This window comes from Lepisma saccharinum, chromosome 10 (genome assembly GCF_977018435.1).
Source record: "Lepisma saccharinum chromosome 10, izLepSacc3.1, whole genome shotgun sequence".
Classification (NCBI taxonomy): domain Eukaryota; kingdom Metazoa; phylum Arthropoda; class Insecta; order Zygentoma; family Lepismatidae; genus Lepisma; species Lepisma saccharinum.
Genome location: NC_139238.1, coordinates 10,557,992 through 10,583,188, shown reverse-complemented (window position 1 = coordinate 10,583,188; position 25,197 = coordinate 10,557,992). Strand labels below are relative to the sequence as shown.

The following is a 25,197-nucleotide window of genomic DNA, read 5'->3' as shown; positions in this document are numbered from 1 at the left end:
AAACTCAAAAATCCAACAGTGCAAGACCGCAACGACATCTTCCGGCAGAATGTTGCAGGCATGTGACATAAAAAGCTTTTTAACATAAAAAATTGTGTTTATGTGCTTGTAAGAGCTGTGAACCACAAATAATTCTACGATGCAAGCAATATGTACATACAAGAAAAATGAATTGGATATGACTGAATGAATTTACAACTGGAAGACTCTAAAATGGTTTCATGTAGATTTTTTTTTTAAATGTACAGGCTCAGTGAGGGCTTGAACCTGAGTCTCTAGCATACCATTGCTCTACCAACTGAGCTGTCCTTGATTTTGCCTAATTTTTTACTTGCACAGTTTTACCTTTGCGAAATTGTCTCAATCAATGTTACCTCAAATGGGATCTTTGTCTTTGAAACACTGCTGAGTAGGGGGTGGACAAACAACAAAGGACTTTTCCAATCTCTGCTTGTTAATAACAACAACAACAATGGATATATTGTTTTGTAATTCGAGTATGGTCATACCTTCATATTTATACTAATGAACAAAAAAGACAGAACTAAAAGATAGTGTGTAATTTTCAAGAAACTGCACATTAATTGCTGCCTCGCAGTGCTGGTCCTTAACGGAAATACCTACATGGCCAACATATCAAACATCTGTCCGCTAAAGGTTAAAGTTTCTTATTATACAAATCTCGCAACCACAGTAGAACATTTTAACATTGTATTCAAATGTTTATTCTGGTTGCTTTAATTTTAATGACAGCTGTCACCATCTTTGATCGTGCATCTGTGAGAAGACATCACCAAACAAGAGCAAAGTGATAACTAAAATTACTAGAAACTAGGAAATAAGCTGCAGGACCTAAAAGAGAATAATAACATTCGCAAATTTTTGTTGTACTGTAAGTAGGACTAAAAATAAAACACCGTATCTTGTTTTATTTTTATTTTAAAAGTAAAAAAAAAATAGTTTAAATATTAAGTTTTCCTATAATGGAAGGTCCACAAAAATTTTTCCACACTACAATTTTTTTCCATAACTTATTCTTCTTCCATCATGTGGGCCAGTAGGATATAGAAAAGGAACGGAACGAGAGTATAAATCACTCATGTTGTTTTGTACACTAAGGCTTAAAATTGACTGCACGGGCGGTAGGTTTTGTACTTTGTTTGCAGGGTTAATTTCTGAAACAAAAAATAAAATAATAATAATAGAAAATTTGAAAGTATTCAAAACAAAGTGGTACAGATTTGAATGCTTAAACTCATCTATGGTTGGGTATCTCAGCACTCCATTACTGCTGGATTATCAACAGGGTTGTTAAATGTCAAGGAATTGTAAATAAATTTAATTCTGATCTAGGAGGAAAAGAATCATTAAACATAAATGGGTTCTGAACCACAAAGAAGCTTTTTATCTTTAAAATATTTCAATTCAGTCGCAGAACCTTTTTTTCAGGACTAATTTAGATATGGTTCAAGTTTGGTATTGAAATGAAACAATATGCAACTTGACCAAAATTAAATTGTGCAGGATAAAAGATTCCTGTCCTGTTACAGAACCCTTTAGAATTTCTGGGGTTCTGGTCCTTTAACAACCCCCATTATCAGTTTATACTGTAAGTAACATAAGAATAATGATGGATTTTCCCAACAATAAAATCCGATTGTATATTTTGCAGTATTATATAAATATGGTTCAGGTTCAAAATAAACTAACAACCTTTGTACTAATAGTATATATTTGACACATTTCTGTGCTTGTTTAAAGTAGACATCTCTGCCACTCCTTGCTATATTGCAATGGCTATTATATTTGATTGCAATTAGAAATTCATTAAGAGGTCTATCAAATTTGTTAAAACTATTGCTAGGTCTTTTGAGTGGTGACAGGATTATATTTGTCATTACTCATTATTTACTGTTCATTTCATGCATGTATGCAAAAAAGAAAAAAAGTTACTAAAATGTGTTCAGAGGCCTGCACAAGACCTGGAGCAGACCCGTTCGCGAGACATCGCTCCTGAAATGCCATGCAACCTGCGCAACATCCTCGCTTGAGCAGCTTATATGCCCACCTGCCCTGATCGTTCCTGGCAGGCATTGTAGACCCGCCGGGTACTGCGGGTAGTAGTACCTAGTAGGTCTCAGTTCGTTCTTTCCATCAACTGCAGACCCCTCCCTCTGCATGATGTAGTTGCTTCGAGTAGAAACTGCACCGGGCCCACACCGTTCTGCAGTGTTGCCAACTATTTTCACTACTTAAAAAAGGGAACTCGAAGCTTCGTAAGCCACATCACCGATGAAATGAGATTTACGAATGTTGCTACCCCCCCCCCCCCCACACACACACACATTGAAATAGGTTTTCCGTGGCACAGGATCCATAAGTATATGTCGTAAATAACCAATATACGTATATATAGTGATATAGGGCAGGACTGAAACATGTCACGTTCGACGCTGAGGTCGCGAGTCAAACAACACACTGTTCTACTGCGAACACCAGGGCCGTAGCCAGCCAAGGGCATTGCTGTTACCCTCGTTTGGGGGGGGGGGGGGGGCAAGTACTTGGATAAACGTAACAACAACAACAATCACAATAATAGTAATAAAGTAGCATGAAAGGCATTATTATCCTCATAAATCACGCAAAAAGGGGGTAGAAGTCGGTTCTCACGCATTTGTGTTGAAACAGAGGATTAGAAATATTTTTTTTCAACACGTCAATTTCACATTAGCTAATAATGGAAAACAAGCACACAAACTATTTTTGAAAGAAAGAAAGTGCATGATAAATGCATTCCAAATGTACATACATATGGCATGTAAACTTTCCATCTACAATATTTTCTTTTCACATGGAGCGACGTATTCCATAATCAATTCATCCAACTCGTAACAAACCAACATTAATAGCAAATAATATCACGGGCCGCCATAGCATTCTCTGTTTTAAAACTTTTCTCACTTAGATCGTTCGGCGCTCAGGGCAGACTCCCGCTACCCCTTTGCTACGGCATTGAACTTAATGAGACTTGTACTTTAATGTTTGACCCCCACCCTGACCCCTCCGCTAAACAATTTCCGTCCAAGGTTGTGAGCAATGCACCCTGCCCCCTCTGGTTGCGCCACTGCATGCCTGGTTAAGGCACCATGCAATGAAAAACAATTAGTTTTCAGTGAGGAGATTTTTGTTTGCTCGATCATTCATTTAGATAAATGAAACTGTAATATTGCGTGCATTTCCTGGCAATAAGATAAAAACTGCTTACGCTGAACTGAAATCGCTAAGTATATAAATTCTCCTTGGAGAAGAAGCTCCTCATAGGACTTCGTAGGATTTAGGAGCTACGTAAGTAGGCAACACTGGCTGCAGCCGTCCACGTGGTGATGAAACACCTGGAGCGACACGCTGCCGGAGGGCTGTTTCCTTCCAGCAGGTTTTGCAGGCGCCCGGGTCTTGTTGAATGCCCAGGTACCTTGTAAGCGCAGAGTGCCTTGAAGACCAAGAACCCGGGTAAAGATGCAAGTCGACTCGTTGCCGTGGGCAGGCGAGCAGGTAAACCTTTTATCGCGTGCAAGCGGGCAGTGGGTAGGTAAAAGGCAGACTATGCTGGCCTCTAAATGTGTTGCTGAAAGAAAAGGAAAACTTACCTCGCTTACAACATATGCTCTGCAGTGCATTTATAGGAAATTCAAATGTTAATGAGACAAACAATGCAATTCCAAAAGTGTAAACAATGTCAGCAGCACCCATCCAGAACTGAAAGAAAGAAAATTTCACACTTATTATCTTCGCAATTATATCCTAATTATCACAGTCATATTTTCTTTACCTTTAATTAGGCTTCATTTCAAACTCTTCCAATTTTTTTTTACATCAAGCATGTGACTTGATAGTGAATGAAATGCTTTTATATGTTTGTGTGTGTCTGTCTATGCCTATTAACGGGATGGACTACGGCCGCCATGTTGCAAATTCGTCCCATTCATTTACATGGTAAATTGTTACCATAATTGCGTTGCTCTGAAATGGAACTTCAACCATCTGCTTGTAGGGCCTTGTTCTTCGTAACCGTCCCCTGTGTTCTAATACTTCGAAGCATAAATTTTATAATTATATTGAGAGCAAAATAATAAAAACTGACAAAATGCAGCTGACATGCCTTTCCACTTAACCCTAGAACACTACCGTGTTCCAATATTACAGTGTAACTACCGCTACGTAAATTTTACGTACATCAAGGAATCTATTTTTAAAACAACCTCTACATCATGAAAACAAATTTATATTCATTGTGAACATTATTTTGTTTATTTTCCCTTATATTGAAATGTTATTCTTCATTTTAAAATGTATAAGCATGGTTTTATTAAACATAGAATATTTTAAGAGAAGGTCTTGCTTGACAAGCCCGTTCGTACATTAAGAATGAAGGCGAAAAGTTCGAACAATGAAAAGCAAACAATAATAATATTCATAACGCTGTAAATAAGGAACAAATGTAATTTTAAAGTCTTACAAGAAAATAGTGTATGCTTCTAAACTTTCGTTTTCAAAATCTAAGTATCCAAATCGAATTTACAAATGTTAAAATTACGTGAAAGATATTTCTCGGTTTACACAACTACGTAAAATTTACGTAGAGTGCACAACATAACAAACCAAATCAAGACGATCAGCGCTTGCACCCTCCTTACCACAGTGCTGCCTTATGTCTGACAGACAATTTGAGGCACTGCTAGGCAGAGGGGTGAATGAGTGCGAGGTGGGAGGTAGGAGAGGATTTGAGCGCAAAGCATACGTAAATTTTACGTATGGTAGTGTTCCACAAATTGGCTTCCCACAGGAGCAGTACGTAGTTGTCATCCTCCTTTTCTTGTAGTTGCAGAAACTGCAATAATTTCTGTGCCCTTGTGACGTGGCTGCTGCTGTACTTGTCTCTTCCTTCCCTAGTACCTTCAAAATTGACTTTCTTAACTCCTGTGACAGTCCCGGATTTATTAGCCAGATCTTGGTCAAGTTCTCATGGAGGTGAAGCATGAACTGAATTCGTGAGAATTGTTTCTTTTTTGAGTTGCCCTGATTGTTGTAGAAGTTGTGAGTGTGAATAATGTATCCATTGATTGCTGCGATGTTGATCATATTATAGAAAAATAAGATATTATAGAAAAATTCACGCAAATCTTACGTGAATACTAATGGCGTTATTACTACATGTACGTCAAAATTACGTACAAGATTTTTCTTCTGTTACTATCGCTACGTATTATTGACGTACAGAGTCTCACATAACGCACAAACTAAAGACGTTCATTGCTTCCGCCCTCCTTTCCACAGTGCTGCCACGCACCTGACAGAATGCCCGAGGAATACCATAGGCGGAGGGGTAGGTGGGTGCGATGAGGGAGGTAGGGGAGGGAATTGAGCGCGAAGCATACGTAAATTTTACGTACGGTAGTGTTCTAGGGTTAATTTTCTTATTTCACGAGAAGAATATTATAAATCCAATATAATAGTTCACCAGAGGAAACATTTATGCTGCCATTGATGTATACTTGTCACTGGGAACTTTGCGTATTATTATGCAATTACTATAATATTTGAAGTCTGCAGCGTATTTTTTTCGCAGCATATTGTACTGCCACCTACCATTAGTCCTGGAACTTCCAGGAGGCGGAGGGATATTTGAGTTGGGCAGCTTCTGCTAGCTAAACGTTCGTCGAGTGCTGTCAACCAACACAATCACCAAAAAATAGAGAAGATTTTGTCTATCAGGTCAGGGAAAAGAAAGACGAGGCGAGCAATTAACTTGAAAATTTGGCGAGAATAACAAAAACAATATAGATAAATGTAAATATGTATTTATATTACTTCCTGTAATGTAGATAATTTAAAACTGCGCAGTCGTCACACGAACAATGGGTCATTGAAAACCTTGCTGGTCTGAAGCCTAGAAATTGCCTGAGGGAGGGATACCGCTATGGTTCTTCCGTCCCTCGGTAGGAGCGAGCTCCAAATGTTTGTCACTTCACTCAAGGTCAATTTTTCGGAATGACACAACGGTGTGTTTATTTACGATACAACAGATCCCAGTGATTAGGCGATACAACCAGAAACATTTCCTCTTTTTTGGAAACCATTACTTCTTTCCATTGGGAAAGGGTTTCTACAAAATGTGCGAATCCTTATTGTTTTGATTGCACGATAAGCTGCATATTCTATTCTTGTGTAAAATTATTTTCTTTCACCTGGATGCTTCTCTTGAATAATTTTACAAATGATAGTTTACATATTCTCATGAAATCCGTACTGCTTATGTACGGTATCCTACAAAAATAATTGTAGACAAAGGAGATACGAAATAGACTGACTGCAAGCATAGGTGGATGCATAAAATTTTCCTGGGAGGGTCACAAAGTATGCCGTAAAGATATGACAGGATGTAATATTGAGAAGATTGTGAGCAGACACAAGATTCCAAGACAAATGCAAGGATGAAACAACTGTTTTTCTTTTACATCTCACCAATCCGAACCCGGGACCCGTTGATTATACCGGAAAGGAAAGGTGCCAGCGTTAGAAGAATTTGATGAAGTAGAAGTTGTTCCACAATTACTTGTATTGACAGTGATTAAAAAAGAAATACTTTTGAGAATTTTCTTATTCAGACGAAACTTTATTTTTTCTTACTTAACGTTGATGTCTCCACTACTTACTAATTTGAAGAAACTAAGGTACTCGGGGGTGCGGATACTTGCTGCAGTGAACATCTGAATTGCTCCATGGACTAAAAATGCGCAGTATGTCAGTCGGCTTAGTGGAATCCATGCTTTCCAAGAGAAGAATGCATTCACACAAGCTGTAAAAAGAGAAAACAAGATATAGATGAGTATTTGTGAAGAACTATTATTACCTCAATGATGCATTTAACTCGCGAAAGAGGTTATAACACAATAGATCACATGTTACTTGCTCTAGGCACAATTGTTTTGTGTGATACCAAGAAAACTTCTGAATATTTCACAAACAATTCTTCGTGCAAAAATAAATCGTGGGGTGTAGGGGTGTGCTAAATAAATCGTGGGGTGTGCTATCAAGGCACTTTTTTTTTCTTTCATCAGACTAAGGAGGGTCTTGCACCTTGGTGTTCGTGTATGAAAACAAAATAGCCGTTCTTCAGGAGAAAAATGCCAGAGAATGCCACATGGAGCCTGTGGAAACTCTGGGGAATAATGTCCTACCATAGTATGAGCTTCTTTTGTTCTTGTCATGCTAATGTATGCTTTCAGACTTGTAAACACACGTGGCACGATCCTATCTTTAGGGTGTTTGGTTGCTTCCCTATCCTACACCTGATACACATGATCTGCGTTGTTCTTACATTCCACATTACAATACACTGCCCCTTCCATTTGCATATTTTGGATTTTTGTGCCAGTCTTGCATTTTCACCAAAAAAAAAAGAAAAAGCTGTGACTTATGCCAACCCTCGTACGTAGAAATTTCAGCGAGAAATTCATGCTTGACCAAGACTCAAAACCATGCAACTGCTTTATCAACTTAGCTAATGAGGCAATCCTGGTTTTTGCCTAATTTTCCACTCTTGCTCTTTACCAGCATGAAATTTTGTCTGTCGACAGTACTGCAATGGGATCTGTTGTCTTTGAAACATTGTTGATGTCAACCGTACCTAGTTTCTTCCCAGTAAGGTAACCAAAAATATTTTACAACGATGCATATTTACACAACATCTAAGTCTAAGATATTGTAAGCCATTGTAAGAAGAAATAAGAATTCCTTATACAATAACCAGTGGCATTGTGACAAAATTCGTAAATTCAGATCACTCCCTTCTCCCTTTGTAAAAACATCTGTAATTGTTATTGTGTCACTTTACTGCAGCTCAGTATTAATTGCAATGAACAGGAACAGCAATGAGAAATAACTGCAATACCCATGACAACCATATAATGTATATTTGTTGAGGAATAACTATGTGTACACAGACAATTGTGAAGAAACAGCACCAGGATGTTGTTGAAAATCTTGACTTACATTACTAATAGGTGTTGGAATAATAAATATATCTTATTTATACTCTCGTAAGTGCAGCATAAGATATAATGCAACAACATCCTCACCTCCTTTTCCAATAGCCATTCCAGCTACAATCATTGCGATGCCTGTAGTCCAGGCAAGTCTATGGAAGCCACTGAAGAAAGCAGCTTCAAAAACAAAGTATGGTCGATCGGGCCAATAGAAGATCCATCCTGAGAATATTGCACTAAGCAGCAAAATGGGGGAAGCAATCCAGCAGGCTATGTTCACAGACTGAAAGGAAAGATGGATGCTACATTAGGATTTGAAAGAGCAACTGCTTCTTCCTACAATTGTTTTTCTGATATCATGATACACATTCGTTTTCTAGGGCCTTGTAATCAAGGAGTCCCGGGTTCGATACATGGTGGAGGCACAAGTGGTTTGGATCCCACTTTAAACTGGACCTGCAGTTAGCCTTACTGTGCATAAAGTGGACTTAAAACACCAAATCAATCCAAAAATATTCGTTTTCTATACACATCAAATTGTAGGCATGTCTATTAGTACAAAATGAACAGGTTTTTGGATTACTTTGTTTTTGTGAGTCATATTTTTCCATTCTGCTCACTAGTAGGTTAGGTAGGTCAGGTTCCATGTTTTTAAATTGTCACAAATTAATCCTTTCTTCCCAACACTATTGAACAGATAGACACACAATATTCATAGTAGCATAGAGGTGAGATAAAAGTTATTACTAAAGACTGATTTTAAAGGTAAAAATTTTACTCTAAAAAGGACAAATTAAAGGGAAAATTATTTACATGAAGTAAAAGAAAAAAATCACTTACGTTTGTTATTTTCATTTCACCTTTGTTGACCAGGTAACTTATATAACCAGCATTAATCCCTCCTAAATAGGCTCCGAAACGTGTATGACTTCTTATATACACCTGTTGGAACGTTTCGTTTGGTATTGGGTTTTGAAGAGTTCTGCAAGTGGAAAAACACTATTCAGTTTGTATAAGTGTATCATAGAACTGTATGATTGTGTTGCTTTTATGTTGTGACACTTTAGTCACACTACAGTGAGTATCACTTTCATGTATTTACGGGCAGGGGGCTCAGCCCCCTTGACGTTAGGTAAAACTATAATGAATAGATTCTCTCGGGTTTATCGACCAGGTGAGTTGAGGTAACTTATATAACCACCTGAATCTATTCATTTGTTGCCAGGAAAGCTTCAAGTCCTACTTATTTTGTATAGGGTCTTTCATTAAGAGTGATACTTTTTAAAATTGAAAAAAAAATAAACCACTCAACGTATCAAAGTAAATTGTGCTTTATTTTGAAGCTTAGACATTGCAGTTATGTTCTGAACAAAATATCGTTCAAATGTCCACCACGGCTTTGAACACACTGATGCACACAATAGCTCCACTGATCCTGATTTCAGTGGAAAAATCATCATCTCAGGCGAGGCGCATTGTTGTTTTAGTGGATTCGTCAATAAGCAAAACTGTCGTTATTGGAGCGAGAAGAACCCACAAGTGGTCCATGAGGTGCCATTGCATTCAGAAAAACTCACTGTGTGGTGCGGTTTATGGCATGGCGGCATCATTGGACCTTATTTCTTTCGAGACGATGAGAGAATAACTGTTACCGTCAATGGAAACCGCTACAGATCCATGTTACGCGAATTTCTGTGGCCAGAACTTGAGACCATAGATATTGAAAACATGTGGTTCCAGCAGAATGGCGCTACGTGCCACACAGCTGATGCTACGCTCGATTTGCTGAGGTAGAAGTTTGGCGACCGGATCATCTCAAGACGTGGATGTGTGAATTGGCCGCCACGGTCGTGTGATTTAACACCCATGGACTTTTTTCTTTGGGGCTACATCAAAGACCAGGTCTATCCTGACAAGCCACAAACTTTGGAAATTTGGAGGCGAACATTCGTCAGGCTATCGCAGACATAACACCACTAATGTTGGACAGAGTGATTAACAATTGGAGCCATCATGTGTGTCAGTGTGTTCAAAGCCGTGGTGGACATTTGAACGATATTTTGTTCAGAACATAACTGCAATGTCTAAGCTTCAAAATAAAGCACAATTTACTTTGATACGTTGAGTGGTTTATTTTCTTTTCAAATTTTAAAAAGTATCACTCTTAATGAAAGACCCTTTATAATTTGTTTGCAGTAAAGAGTGAAAATGTAGTCAGCACATATTATTTTGCTCATAACTTTGGTGAAGGATAAATTCACAGAACATGAACAGCAGCTATTCCATTCTTTATCTGCACCTTCGCTGCCCCTGTTGCAACCTCCCGTTTAGACAAAAATCTGTGACACTGATGTCATCTGCATCAAAGGTCAATAGATCGCAAGTTTTTGGAACGAAGGGGAGTTTCATTGCTTATAGAAAAATGTAGTTTTTGCATATTTCTAAATTTTATGTAACTTAATAACTCCCCTGGCCACACACACATAATTTACCTTCATTTAACACTGTTAAACTTTTGAAAAATGAATTTGTTTACAAAGCCTGCCCCTGGAGATCAATTCTAGCTAGGGACCTGTGTATTTTTCCATAAGTGATGTCTACAGTGAACTTGTTAAATAAAACACACAACAAATAAACAGCACAATACAAAACACTTGAAAAGTTTGTCCAAGCTTTCAGCTCCCATCTCGGAGTCACCATCAGAGCTGGTTGAGAGACGGCGAAGAAGATACTGCCAAGTTCCGATGAGGCTACTTGCTGTTGTGAGAAACTGACGAGGAACCTTTACTGTGTTGTCTTCGCCATCTCTCAACCAGCCCTAATGGTGACTGAGATGGAGTTGAAAGTTTGCACAAACTTTTAAAGTGTTTTGTATTGTGCTGTTTATTTGTTTTGTGTGATTTTTCACAAGAGTGTTGCTGTTACGTAACATAAGAAGTTTTTTTAATGTCATGTCTACAATAAAATCAAGGATGATGATGATAAAGATTTTAAGTAGTATGTCATAGAAATTCATGTGTCACTTTGTGTTAATGTTGTGTCAATATCTTAGAATTAACATACTACACCATGAGCCGGGCCTCCCTGATGGAACAGTAGTTTGGATCCCACTTAGCCTTTCTGTGCATAAGGTGCTTAAAACAACAATTAAAACAAACAAATACACCATGGAACAAAAGTCACTATCAGATGCTATTTAAAGTTCAAGAATGTATTCTTAGAAACTGAAGTTGACAAAAAAAGTTGTATAGGTCGAGAGAAATGTGTATCCTCCTCGCACACATTATATGGTAATAATTCACCTGTTTTCCAATAGAGGTCACACACGACCAACTCTGTGCTGAGAACGATTGTCAACATACATGTTCGACCATTGACACTTGCACTGACAACCTTACAGGTATTTTATCCCATTTCACTCTTTAATACATCTTGTTCAGTTCAATACAGTTTCTGTATTGATTACCACATTTTCTTTCACAAGAAAATTCAATTTCAGCTTTTGTTCCACCTGGAGAAGGAAGTACTCAATTATTCGTGAGTAAGTAAAGAATAAAAACACTAAAATACTATCAATAACCTGAAAAATTCCAAATTATATTGTTTCTGGTTATAACTTGAAGTTTTCCCTACCACCAAAAAGACATCATGAAACATCAACTTCCAAATTCTTGTTATTAATATGAATATAACTTGAACCTCTCACCTGATGTGTAACAAGAGCAGTGGATCAAGTCTGAAGTAATAAGTCACTACCATTGGAATTATAATCCCTCCTGCTGTAATCAGAAATAGCAACACTCTTCCTGTGAAACGTTTCTTCCATACCAAGTATATGATGATTGGAGCCACCAGAAAATAATGCATATCACATGTTACAAACCATGACTGGAACATACACTAAAACAAACAAAAAATGAAAATTATGTAATAATTGTTCAGTAAACTGAGCAGTGTAAAAATTAGCAATAGTTGTATAAATTTTATCAAAGGAATAATAATCAATTCAGCTTGATATCTCACTCGGCAAAAATTCTTCTAAGAATTCTGAACAGACGCCTATACTCGAAGGTCAGTGGCGAGTTAGAGGAAGAACAGTTTGGTTTCAGGAAAGGAAGAGGTACAAGGGATGCAATTGGTTTACTGAGGACCATTGGGGAAAGATATTTAGAGAAAGGAAAGGATGTGTTTGTAGTATTTGTAGACCTGGAGAAAGCCTTTGATAGAGTGAATTGGGTTAAACTTTTAGAAATTCTGAAGAAAATTGGTGTAGATTGGAAAGAGAGAAGACTTCTAAGCAACTTATACATGAATCAACGAGTTAAAGTGAGAACAGGAGACGAAATGACAGAAGGCTGTGAAATTGGAAGAGGAGTACGACAAGGATGCTGCCTATCGCCTACTTTGTTTAATATCTATTTAGAAGATATAGATAGTGAAAACTTGTTTCCAGGGCACAGGAGGTGTCAAATTGGGAGGAAGAAGAATAAACTGCATAAGATTTGCTGATGACATGGCATTATTCGCTGAGGATGAAATAACCATAAATAGTATGTTAGAAGAGTTAAACAGCAGCTGTGAGCAGTATGGAATGAAGATTAATGTAAAGAAGACAAAGGCAATGGTTATAGGACGGAAACCAAGGAATATTAATGTGAGAGCAAACAGTGAAAGAATCCAGCAAGTGGATAGCTTCAAGTACCTCGGATGCACTATAAGCAGTGACATGAGCTGCAACCAAGAAGTGAAAATGAGAATCGCAATAGCAAAAGAAGCTTTCAATAGAAGAAAAAATGTTTTTTGTGGACCCATGGACATAGGTCTAAGGAAGAGATTAGTGAAATGTTTTGTGTGGAGTGTAGCACTATATGGTGCAGAAACCTGGACGTTGAGAAGAAATGAAGAGAAACGACTCGAAGCTTTTGAAATGTGGACATGGCGAAAAATGGAGCGTGTAAAATGGACAGACAAGGTAAGAAACGAAGCCGTACTGAAAAGAGTTGGTGAAAAAAGATCTATACTGGAGACCATCAAGAAGAGGAAAAGAAACTGGTTAGGACACTGTCTAAGAAGAAACTGCCTGCTAAGAGATGCCTTGGAGGGAATGGTTGAAGGAAGAAAAGTCCGTGGAAGAAAGAGATATCAGCTTATGGATGATATTAAATTAACTGGGTCGTATGCTATTACGAAGCGTAAGGCAGAGAACAGGGAAAGCTGGAGATTGCAGTGAAAAACCTGCCAATTAGGCAGAAAACAATGAATGAATGAATAATCAATTTTTACATTTAAGGGTAAAGGGTTTTTGACCATTTTAAAATTAATATTTATGACTGTTTTGGAAACAAATTTTTGAAAACTATTTTTTTTTTTCCAAGAACCATGCCAATATTTCAAATTCAGAAGAGAATAGAGTCCTCTGCTTTTAAATAGAAAATAGATGAATCCACTATATCAACATCACCAAAATTTTTCCAGCATACAAGCATACAATTTCCTAAATGTTTAGTAACATATTTAAACAATCTTTAAGAATTCAATAAAATGATTCTTTAAAAAAAAAAATGGAAAAGTTACTCCTCCACTGGTAAGGGTCCCAAGGTCTGATTGAGGCTTAATTCTGTTTTTGAATTAGAAAGATGCAGAATACTTTCATGAATAGACTAAAAATTTATTTGCAGCCCAAGAATTGATTGATCTTTATTTTACTTCGCTACTTGTGCCACTTTTGGCTAATTTGCGAAGATGGGTACAACTGATGACATGATGAAATTAATGAATGGACACTCGCAAACATCCATGTCCAGTACGGACCCCTGGTGTCGTAACGTGATGTGCTAACCATTCTGCCACAGGGGTGGCACAGCCCAAAAAATAAATGTTAACTTATTAGCAATTATATATGTATGTTATTGTGTGTGTGTTCATAAAGGACTTGGCTTTCATCCCCCCCCCCTCCCATACTACAATTATGTTAAATTTTTGTACAGTAGCTTGTGCAATATGTTACAGTAGGATGTAGTTAACAGTGCACTTGAAATTTTGTAAATGATGGTGATCAAAATAAGGGATTGTAATCAAGCCTTTGAAGTTGGTGTTTGATGAGAAGATGCTTGTGTGATAGGCATGGGAATGCTTTAGATAAACTTTTCTAGTTGGGTAGAAAGCATCCCCCTGCACTTTTTTTTTTCCAAAGAAAGTTAACTTCCTGGCTGGACATGACACTAGCCCTATATTCCCAGATATGTCCGGATTCTCTCTAAAAGAAATTTGAAGAGCATGTCAATATAACTGCGTTAACACAAATAAATTTATTCTAAGGCAATATATTTAATATTCTTAAGAGAAACGATGTTTTATTGTGTGAAATTAGTGCATAATGGTATCATTTCACAAAGCAGATCTTAAACTAATTATGTTCCCTTTGTGAAACAATGCTTCATTAATTTTATGTCCTCTTCATCTGTCTTGCAAATTTTTATGTTTACCTAGCCCTTGTAAGTTCTCTGCATGTAGGATAAGTATAGCAATATTGTCAAAAGTAAAATTTTGAAGAAAAATAAATTGTGACAATTCTTACTTACCAAACTTTCTGTGTTAACATAGTTATTTATATACAGAAGGTTTGCCCACCAATTCTGAGCACATCTCTCTCTTTCAACGCCGATCCTGATCTCCCAAAATGGTCCAGATCCAGTCTTGTAGAACAAAGTAGCATAAAATGCTACAATCATTATATACGTAGGAGTTAGTCTGGAAGAAAAGAAGAAGGATAGTAAGTCTTACACATATTCATAGTGATGCTAGATGTAAAAAATAACAAGAAAAAAAATGTTTTTTGGTCTCTCTCTCTTTAAGTTGATCAGAGAGAGTTGTGCATATGGTGCACAACTGACAAAGGGCTGATCATATTCTTCTGGTTTTAAATAGTTAATAAAAAGAAGTAAAGTATATTTCATTTAGTGATCAAATAGAATAACTAAAGTAAAAACTGCATTATACCAAAAATAATTGAGTAAAATACAGGAACAAAGTTATTTTTTTCATGTTCTACCATTTAAAGCAAAGAATTATGGTTCCATACTTTTCAAAATTGCAAAAATTATAATTTTACATGAGAGATCACATACAACCTTTCTATAAGTAAAATTTCCCCCTAACTTTTAAAATTAGGAGTGTAAAAGTTAATAAAGTGGAATAACTTTCTATTTTCTTTGTTCAATTACTGCCTCAACAGGTAAATCCTCCAATTACAGAAGGCAGATAAGCAATAAAATAATAGTTTATAAACACATACACACAAAAAAAGAAAAAAGAACTAAACAGAACAAATGCAATTATCATACATACATAGACCGATATCAGTGACTGCGATTGGGTGCCCACTGACCGATAGTACAAGTTATCAATTACATAATCGCAAATAATCAACTTTCAGTACACTAACTAGTAACTACAAGAAATGTATAAAAAAATGGAATACAGTTGCAGTGGATTGAGCAACCAAGTCTCCCCCAAGGATTAAATAATAATTTGGAATAAAATTGGTTTGTTTATAATATTGTATTGTGCAATCCGGTCAATGATTTCTTTAGCCACAATCACTCCTAGAAAGAACTACCACTCATGAGAGAGTTACCGTGAAAATCCAGTGAATAGTAGTCGAGCTTTGTCAACCATCTCTGTTTCTTTGCAAAGAGGTGGAAAGGGGAAGAAGAACCACACATTCGGGTCAGTTTGACGTTTCTGCGTTGAGCAGACGACAGAATTCCCCTCCCGATATGCGCAGATCGCTGCCGAGCACTTCCTATTACATCATCCTCCCCACCACTCTTCTAGGTACTGGTCTGGCCTTGAGACTACGAGTGGTGCTAACTCAGCAATATTAAGGTAAAACAAATATGACAAACTATTTTTACTGTGTAGATTGTTGGTGCCAGCTCATATCAGTTTATCAGTGGTTCATTTGATTTAATCCGGTCTTTGAAAATGCGTGCGGTGCAAGGGATCGTAAACTGTAGTATTAGGCACGCGCGTTAGCGTTTATAACGAAGAGAAAATACTGGGCGAATGACTTCATTTTCTGAATGCGACATCGAGCAGTGACCTGTTTTTTTTTTTAAAAAAAAAAAGCCGAGTGGGGTGTTTTTTTTTTTTTTTTTTTGTTTATCGTACAGCAATCGCTACGAGAAGCCAATCTGATAACACGCTTGCCTGTGTTCTTTTTTTAAAGCACTGAAATGTTCTTGCTCTTTACTCTTGGCTGCATATTTTTGAAATGCAAAAATCAAATCATGCCGTCTCCAACGAAATCCACAATCTGCTCTGGAAAGCCCCTTAGAGGACAGCCAGAGAAATTGTTTACAATGTTGCAACATATTTGCGAAATCAGAAGGAGTTACATAAACTTAAGTATAATGTTGTCGAGTCCACAAGCGCCGCCACGGGAGTATCTAAATGGATGGTTTCTCAAGTTTTAAAAGAATTGGATTGGATTAATTTGTTGTTGTAAGTCCACTTTATGCACAGTAAGGCTAATCGGGACTGGACGTACAGTTTAAAGTGGGATCCGAACCGCTATGTGCCTCCACCGGGAATCGAACCCGGGATCCCTTGATTACAAGGCGACGACGCTACCACTACGCCATCGGGGAGTTCAAGTTTTAAAAGAAGGAAAAGAGTCGTTGGCGAAAGGTGAGCTGAAGTTCTGTACTCCGATAGGTAGAAAACAGCCCGGAAAAAGCGAATACAAATTTCGTTGAAAATCCTCAGACCATTCCGCTCCATCCAGATTGCAACACTGCGAACCAACGTCGCTGCGGAGAATGGAGTGGGGAAATGTGGTGTGAGCTGCGCAACATCTATTTGCAGCGTCTTGTTTTTAAACTTGTCAAGTTATACTGTTGCCAACTTAGTTTTTTGGAGCAAGGTTTGTCCAAATAACGAATCGCATCAAGTACTTATCTTTTCGTCTATTACTAAACGGTCTCAGTTGTAGTTAAACCCAGCTTTGGCTTTGCAGTCTAGCTCTTGTTGCTTCAGAGAAATAGTATTCCCGTTTTAGGCGGGATTTAGCTCTTTTCTGGAAATCCAATGTGACAACACTTGCTGATCCGGTAGGCCGCAGCGGCAACAGGGCCCGTAAACATACATATGAATAACAATCTAGCACACTTGCTTCTAAGTCTTTCCTTGCTGTTCCCTTCCATTGGCGCGCGCCCTTTGCTCTTGTTGCCTCTTAAGGGTAGCGGAACGGCCTGTCTCTTCGCTTTTGTCGGCTGCAGAAAAAAATCCTCTGCAATGTACACTCAACTGGAACGCTATCGGTTAACTTATTTAACAATGTTGTTATTTTATTGAGAAAAAAACTTTTTAATTTCTTTACATTTTGCTGTTACCTGCGGTAACACCGGTTACATGCACGCCACGCCTCTGGCCGCGAAATTTTATTACACAATCGACCTACCTCAAATAACGATACAGGTACATTAAAGGAATGTTGACTTTTTTCTTCTTATCCAGCTCGAGCAGCATAAGATAACAGACTAGAAAACCACTCAGCACAAAGAAAGTGTCCACTATCAGTGGGCCATTGAGGAATAGCATATTCTGTATTTTGACTGTTTCCTGCAAAGAAAAGGATAGACATGGAATTAACAAATGAAATAATGTGTTTGACTGACATTAAAACAGCAACAGCGATTGTTATCTACAAGAGGATGTGCAGGAATTTTCGCTAGCAATTTGAGGAAATATTTCTAATAAGCACTAACTGGAATTTCTGTTAATATCATCAAATTCTATAGGAAGGTTGGTTGGAAGTGTATCATAAAATCATAAACCAATGCTGCAAAGAAAATAAACAAAGAGATGTATGTACTGATGTAATATTCTGAATATTAGCCAGATAATATTTTATCTAAAGTAATAAAGTAATCATTAATCAATTTTTGTGAAGGGCTATTGCAGTCTAACCATATTTTGATTTTCCAAACTAGGATGGTATAAAGAGCATAAGCCTTCGAAGGATGCGTATATCTTCTGCCTAGATTTTCGCTTTCCATTCTCTGTCTTTTCTCTTTTGGTTTGTATCTATCTTCCTTATTCCGTTTTGTTGACTTCTTTCACTACCTTTTCTTTATTATGCTTTCCATCAGGGGTTTATCCAGAATTTTCCATGTGGGGATGTAAGGATAAATTTAGAGCCAAAATGACCGTCAGGTTGCAGGGCTATAAAAGGAACATAAACAAAGAAACCTTCAGCCAAAAGCCTTCCCGCATCTTCCCCTCCATCCATTCAACTTGGCCCATACCCCACTCTACCCCTCCCCTCCACTCGCGAGTACGATGCACAGGAAACGCGGTTAAGTGTCCCCTAATCAATTCCATTCAAGATCCAATCATCTTCGTCCTTTGGATTAGTCTAAGGAGGCCCAAAAGCATCCCAAAAAATTAGGAAAACGGCACAAACCATGATGTCAAATGGTTTTCGTCATTTTCACGCTCGCTACAAAATTTTCTATGTGCGCCCATGCAATAACGTATAGAATGATTATGCCCTTTCCAATAAGTTTAACCATTTCTTAACATTAATTTAAGGGCTGAGCCCATATTGGCCCATACTTTTCCAGTTTTTTGATTGTTAAGGGTTCACAAAAATACCGCGTGTCACTATCTTGGATTCTAATTAAGCTCGAAGTTGTGAAAAATCGAAGTTTACATTTATTTTGTTCCAATATTATGTGAAATAAATTTTATTTTGTGATTACATAACATTCTTTATATTCTGATGTAATTCTTGTAATTGTTTGAAGCAAAACTTTGGTAAACTTATGCTTATAATTGGAGTGGAATACTTGCCAATAATGTCAGTCAATATTTTGAACAACTTCTAATTGTTACAATTTTCAAGCGTAGGTACGTACTGTATTGGTATCGGCAAAGCCCTAATTAATTTTCAAATTCTTTAGTTGATTCTCTGTATTACATTTACTATTATGCATATATTAATTAATTTTACATTGTGCTTACCCTTTCTATAATCTCAGGATTCAGTGCAGGTGCTCCGAATGTGAACATGCATCTGTGTCCAATGATTATAAGCAGCATTGTCCAGAAACGTATTCCATGTATACCAGCTAGTTCCTCCCTAGAGACGTTGGTGCTGAAGAGCTTAGCACCATTGGTGTATAGCGAGAAGGACATCAGAATCATTTCCTTGGTGCCTGCAATGAACAAGATGACAGAATATCGTAAAGCTCGCAAGGAGGAACGCTGGTTTGTGGTGTCTCATTTAACGTCCTTGTTCTCCCCTTTATGTAAATCCTGAAGATTAGCAAAGTTGGGGAAGCAACGTACAAATTTCCATGATAATTATAAGGATACTTCATTACTTTGCGTTACTTTGATAAATTCAGAAATGAAGGATTGATTTGCCAAAAGTAAATTGTACAAAAGTTAATAACTCACTTCTTGTCTTCCGATCATTGTCCTTGATTCCCAGTGGTTGCAGAATTAGAACATCGTATGCTGTGCTCACCAGTAGCAATGTCACGAGAACTCCAATTATGAGGCTAGAAGAGAAAAACTAGCGTAAGAAAAATAACCCGATTTAACTTTTATACATACTATTGCTATGGTACTTCAACTAAGATACATCCAAAAGCAATCTTGGATGGTATTTGTTTCGTGACTTCATTCGAGCAAATGGCAAGATGTTTGAAATAGTTTTACTTTGCAAACTAGCATTTAAGTTCAGCATGTTAATCATATATCTTGGACAGTTATAGAAACGTAAAGTTCTGAAAACAATATATTTCCTTTAAAATAAATTGTCTCAAGGTAGAGGTAGGTAATGTAAATGTGAAGCAAATTCGAATATTCCATGTTCAAGTTCAGGTGAACACAGTGCAGAAGACTACAGCTGTAACTTACCACACTGCAATGTCTCCCTTGGTGTAGGGAACATTTTTCATTATCTGACACAAGTTGCTGTCCACTTTCACGTGGAAGTCCAGATCGAATCTGTCTCCTAGGTTATGCAGAGCTTTCCTCAAGGAAGATTCCAAATCTGTCGAAGTACATGAGGACGGGATACAGAACGCCCAGTGGAGCTTATTCCTTCGTTCCGTGGAATAGATTTCTCTGGACTGTAAAAAATATATATCACTGCTGTTATAACTTGCAACTCGTCAAAAGAAAGTCGTTACTCCCATCTAGATTTCAACTCCATTGCCAGCAGGCGGGGGAGGATCCTGCAGCATCTGATCACAGACGATTCCAGTTCCTCCCCCGCTTGCCTCAATGATCCAATAACATAAAACTTCATGCATTATTTGCTTCAATCATTGTATCTGGTTTTCTACTTCATCTCAAGTACAAATGTGAAATATATTTGAAGATTTTCGCAACAAACTACACTTATATGCTCAGACAGATTAATTTGAACTGAATCTACAGTTTACAGCGAAATAGGAAGCACTACACTACACTGCAACATCATCAGAAATCGAACCGAACTCCATAATGGATCAAACAGCGAACTACTGAAATTACGCCCACCGCCATATTTCCGGCAAACAGATCGTATTGTGCGTTGACAATATGTCGGTAAGCATTGTGGGTATGGTTTTTGGCGAAGTGATTCGTGATCATATGAGGAATGTGTACCTTTTTTCGAAGCTCTAGACAGAATTACCAAACATCATTGTGTGCGCAGTAAGCAATGGTCCTACCTGAAAATCCATATCCTATGCCAGTTTGTTGAAACGAAAGTGAACGAGTAAGTGATTTTTATTCATTTTAGGAAATGTTATTTCATTTTACATTTTACATTCGGAGTGTACTGAGCCGCGGTAGCTCAGTCGTTAGGGCGTCTGACTACCATGCAAGAGACCCGACTGGGGAGAACCGGGATTTTTTCCACCTGTTCAAGCGGCTCTGGCGCCCACCCAGATTCGTATAAAGTGGGTACCTGGAGGAACCTCCGGGGGTAAAGACGGCCAGGGGCGTGGTGCTGATCACATCACCACCACCTTCTGCCGTGATCAAGAAAGTGTGGGACCCTAACTCCACACCCCCTATATGCCTTAATGGCGTGGTGCAAAAGCACAGGGGAGCACTTTACTTTTTACACTCGGAGTGTTGGTTTATTATAGGTCTCTGTGCCTATTCGTTTGGCGGATGCAGGAAAATGGTAAGCACTTAATGTTAAAATTATGTTAAACTATTTCTGCTTATTATAATAATTACGCATACTTGTTGCCCCCAAATATATACCTATCGATTTAGTATAAAGATAAACCGGTGACTGCTTGTATAGTTTTACTAGTTAAAATATACTTTCGTTGAGTTCTTTTTTCCATTTGTCGGACTTCATCATGCGAATTTACTAACTGTTTCTTCCCAAAGTGCACTGCGTGATGACGTCAAGTTGCATTACAAGTTGCATTAGTCGCTAAGACTATGGTGGTATCGGGGAGGTCCACTTTGAAAGTAAATATTATGCACACAAACATTGTTTTTCAGAGTAATGTTACAGTAATATTGAAATTAAGTGTATATGTGTAAACATATATTGAAATCATTCTTGAAGCTTTTATGGCGGCAAATGAAGTGCAGAGATGTGTCAGAAGTAAGTCAATCCCTGAAGATGAGTGACTTCAGGTCTCGAAAGCTCGGAAGCTTATTCGGAAATCACCTGGCTGATATCCAGAGAAATCCTTTTCATAAAAATATTTTGTCATGAAAACTTAAAGCATTTCACAAACTCACCATCAGCTTGTCCCAGGCGGAGCTGTTGGACCGGAAGTCGAAGTTATATTTGGTCAGGAATCCAGGAGCGTAATATTGTCGATGGCGATCCTCTCTTGGCGCGAACTCGATGTCCGCCAGGCAATATTGGCCCTGTAAATGGACGTCTTGCAGCTCTGTGTGCTCATCCAAGTCTACCCGAACCTCGACGCATTCGTCGAAGTCTCCCAGTTGGTAAGCTCTGCCGTTGATGATTCCATCCGGCAGTTTCGATGATGAATCGAACACTGAAATGACATTAAATAAGCGCTCTTGTTGAAACAAGGACACCTATTTGAAGCTAAGCCGCGAGCGTTGTGGTCGACTAATGGGTTTCGAATCCTGACTTTCGTATGAGCATACCTTTGTTGATTGAATTTGGTTATTGTACGTCGATTTTTATGTCACTTTAGGATAATCGTGACGATGAGGATGAGTGATGAAATTTATGAAGAGACACTCACAAAGAACACACCTGACCAGACCAAGATTCGTACCCGGAACCTTTGGCGTTGTAGCGCGCTGTGATAACCATTCCGCCATGGAGGTCGGTCTAACTCTGCTTTTGCGTACTTGTCATACACTCTTTCAACTTTATCTTCACTGATTTCCTTTTTAATATTCTCTCTATTTCTTCTATCTTTCTCTGTTCTGGTTATCCTTATTCTCTCTATTTTTCACTTCTGGTTAAGAACAAAGGTAAACATCAAAAGGTATAGCTAAAATAGGTTTCACTCAACAGGTCATGTACATGGGAATATTGTCGATTTTTTAAAAACCCATTAAATTAAAGTTATTAAAAAAAAGTGAGGTTTGTGGAATTAGAATATTGGAACGTTTCTAGTAGAGATAATAATCACACGAAACATATTCCTAAAGAGGAGAAATAACGTAATGGTATGTTGAACTTTTTTTTTATTTAAAAAAAGCAGTAAAAGTTTAGTTATTGAATTTGTTGGTGTGAGTAGAGGAAATTTTAGATGAGCGGCTGTTCACTAATGTCCCCATCCACATCGTATCTTCCCATTCAGTCTCAGCATTGAATTCTTGTTGACTGAATTTTGCCCCGTCTATATAGTAATGCATCTAGTTCGAACCATAAACCAATAACACCTCCTGACCAGGGCCGGATTAAGACGAAATTGGGCCTGTTGCTGCTACTAAGTAAACTGTTTAACGTAAAATTGACAGCATTAACTTGAAATCTTCGGTGAACAATAAACACAACGACGTTATAGTTACGTCACAGCACAAAGAATAATAGTAACTGTGTAATAAGTAACGCTGTGTCTAGGCGTCCGGAATTGGGGCTCCAAATTTCATTCTAAGATTTATTTTCAGGTTAATGTAGCAAAAGAAAACTGTTCAGCTTTCGGAATATTCTTGTCTGTTTTCATCTGGGCCTATTTCAGGAATAGGCCTAATGCTGCAGCATCAATAGCACTCACCTTAATCCGGCCCTGCTCCTGACAACAGCACAAAGCTACTTTTCTTAAATCTACTGAACATAGCACCCCAACATAAGAAATGAAGACAATCACAAACTTCCTACTTACTTTTCACAGCCCATAACTTGAAATCGTTCAGCTCCTTCAGAAATATCTTGCTGTGGTTCCTGCAGAGTTCATTGTCGATTCCGTCCAGGGACTTCAACAATGCCGCCAGCAAGGAAGGTTCGAAAATTGTCTGGAAAACGTTGACATGTTCGTTCACATAATATCCGTCCAGCTTATCTGAGCCAATTTCGTCTTCCCCGTATGCCAAAACCACTTCTTCTTCTCTCCATTGTGTACCATCTTCCACATCACCCTCGGCAAGTACACAAGTTGCGGCCAAAATTACCAACACAAGCACACACGTCCTGTTCTTCAGTCGCATATCGGAGAAACAGCAACGCTCGAATGCATGAAAGCAGAAACAAAAATGAAGATTAGCAATAAGGGATCGAAAGATCTCATTTCCTCGATCCAGAAGGACAAACGAACCGGTTTTTTCTGTACTCCAGTCTTCCAGATGGAGAAAAGGAAATGTGTTTCACTGTGTAATATGGCAACTGGATGTGGCCTTGAACTAGAGGTGGTGTGCCTGATTCGAGGTCGTCAAGTTAAAAGTGAAGAAACTGTATTCGCGCGTGTTTTTTCGTTCCTGGTTTGTTTCTGTTCCTGAATGTTCTTAGTAGGATTGGTCAAGTTTCTCACAATTCTTGCGTCACTAGAAATGTTTCATCTCTGGTTACAAGGTCGTTGAACAAGGAAGCATTCAATGTGTCCATTCTGATTGCTTCCTCCAAGTTTACTTAATTATAATTTAATGTATCCAAGGCTCGAATTGACGGGTGGATCTGTAGCAATGTAGGAATTTCCATTAAATTTCCAATATAAATTTGCCCATGACATGAAGCAAGTATCATTTCGTGCTTTCAAACGCCACAAATGCAATCGCTGACCGCACATGAGGGGTTCAGAACACAAGTGACCTAACTCCACTTTTCGTGGAAATTAAGTTACATGTATAACTTAGAACTGTGAGTTTCAAATTCTTGTCCATAGGGGCACCACTATGTGTGTGCTCCTAGACGTCCTTTTTTGTCAAAGTCATACATCCAAGGACTCTACGTGCTCCAACAGCTAAACATAGGACTAACTTCTTGAAATGTGCCTTTTTCCCAAAACTGTCTTAAAAGAAGTTAGGCCACTTGTGCTCAAAACCCCCTCATGTATGATTATCATGAAAGCGACAGTACCTACACAGACTAATGATTCAGGTATTTGTTATTATTGTTAGCTAAAAAGAGCAATAATTAATTAATTTCATACAATATTGTTTTTAGACCAGAAAAAAATGTTAAACAAAAAATGACTAATAAAGTTGTTGTAAAGTACGTAAAATATTAACAGCTGGAGCTTCATTTATCCCCCAGGTCATTGATTATAGTCCAAGTTCGTTTTGAGTACACTTTATGCTCAAATAGGCTAATAGAGACGGGATCTACAGTTTAAAGCGGGATTCTAACCATTATGCAATGTGCCTCATTCCACCGAGTTTCGAGCCTGGATAGTGATTACAGGGCAACAAGCTACTACGCCATAGAGATGGCCCTTAAAAAGGAATTATTCGGTTGCGTACGTCAGTGCTGTTAATAGCAGCAAAAACAATTACATATAAATGTTGAATTTTATATTATTTGAAGGGAAACCCCCCCCCCCCCCAAAAAAAAAAATCTCGATGGCGCAGCCTGCGCCATAATCCCTCCCAGTGGGCATCCCTGCTTTATGATCACCCTGTATTGCATGCCCCAGGCCCCACATTGAAGGCCGGCCTTGCCAATGACGACGAAGTACGAAATACGTAGATGCGTACACCA

The 25,197-nt window shown here is 38.1% G+C and overlaps 1 protein-coding gene across 1 annotated transcript; it reads right to left on the bottom strand.

The window, feature by feature from the left end:
• Positions 1-994: 994 nt before the first annotated feature.
• LOC145994200 (nose resistant to fluoxetine protein 6-like) lies at positions 995-23,822 on the bottom strand. Its single transcript, XM_083130295.1, has 13 exons — positions 23,390-23,822; positions 21,816-22,081; positions 19,977-20,191; positions 19,512-19,615; positions 19,074-19,267; positions 17,509-17,669; positions 14,627-14,795; positions 11,752-11,945; positions 8,886-9,027; positions 8,139-8,328; positions 6,714-6,856; positions 3,648-3,756; positions 995-1,175 (listed from the first exon to the last, which is right to left on the bottom strand). The coding sequence occupies exons 1-13, from the start codon at positions 23,709-23,711 to the stop codon at positions 1,012-1,014; spliced, it is 2,373 nt and encodes a 790-aa protein (XP_082986421.1). The 5' UTR covers positions 23,712-23,822; the 3' UTR covers positions 995-1,011.
• Between the last annotated feature and the right edge of the window lie 1,375 nt (positions 23,823-25,197).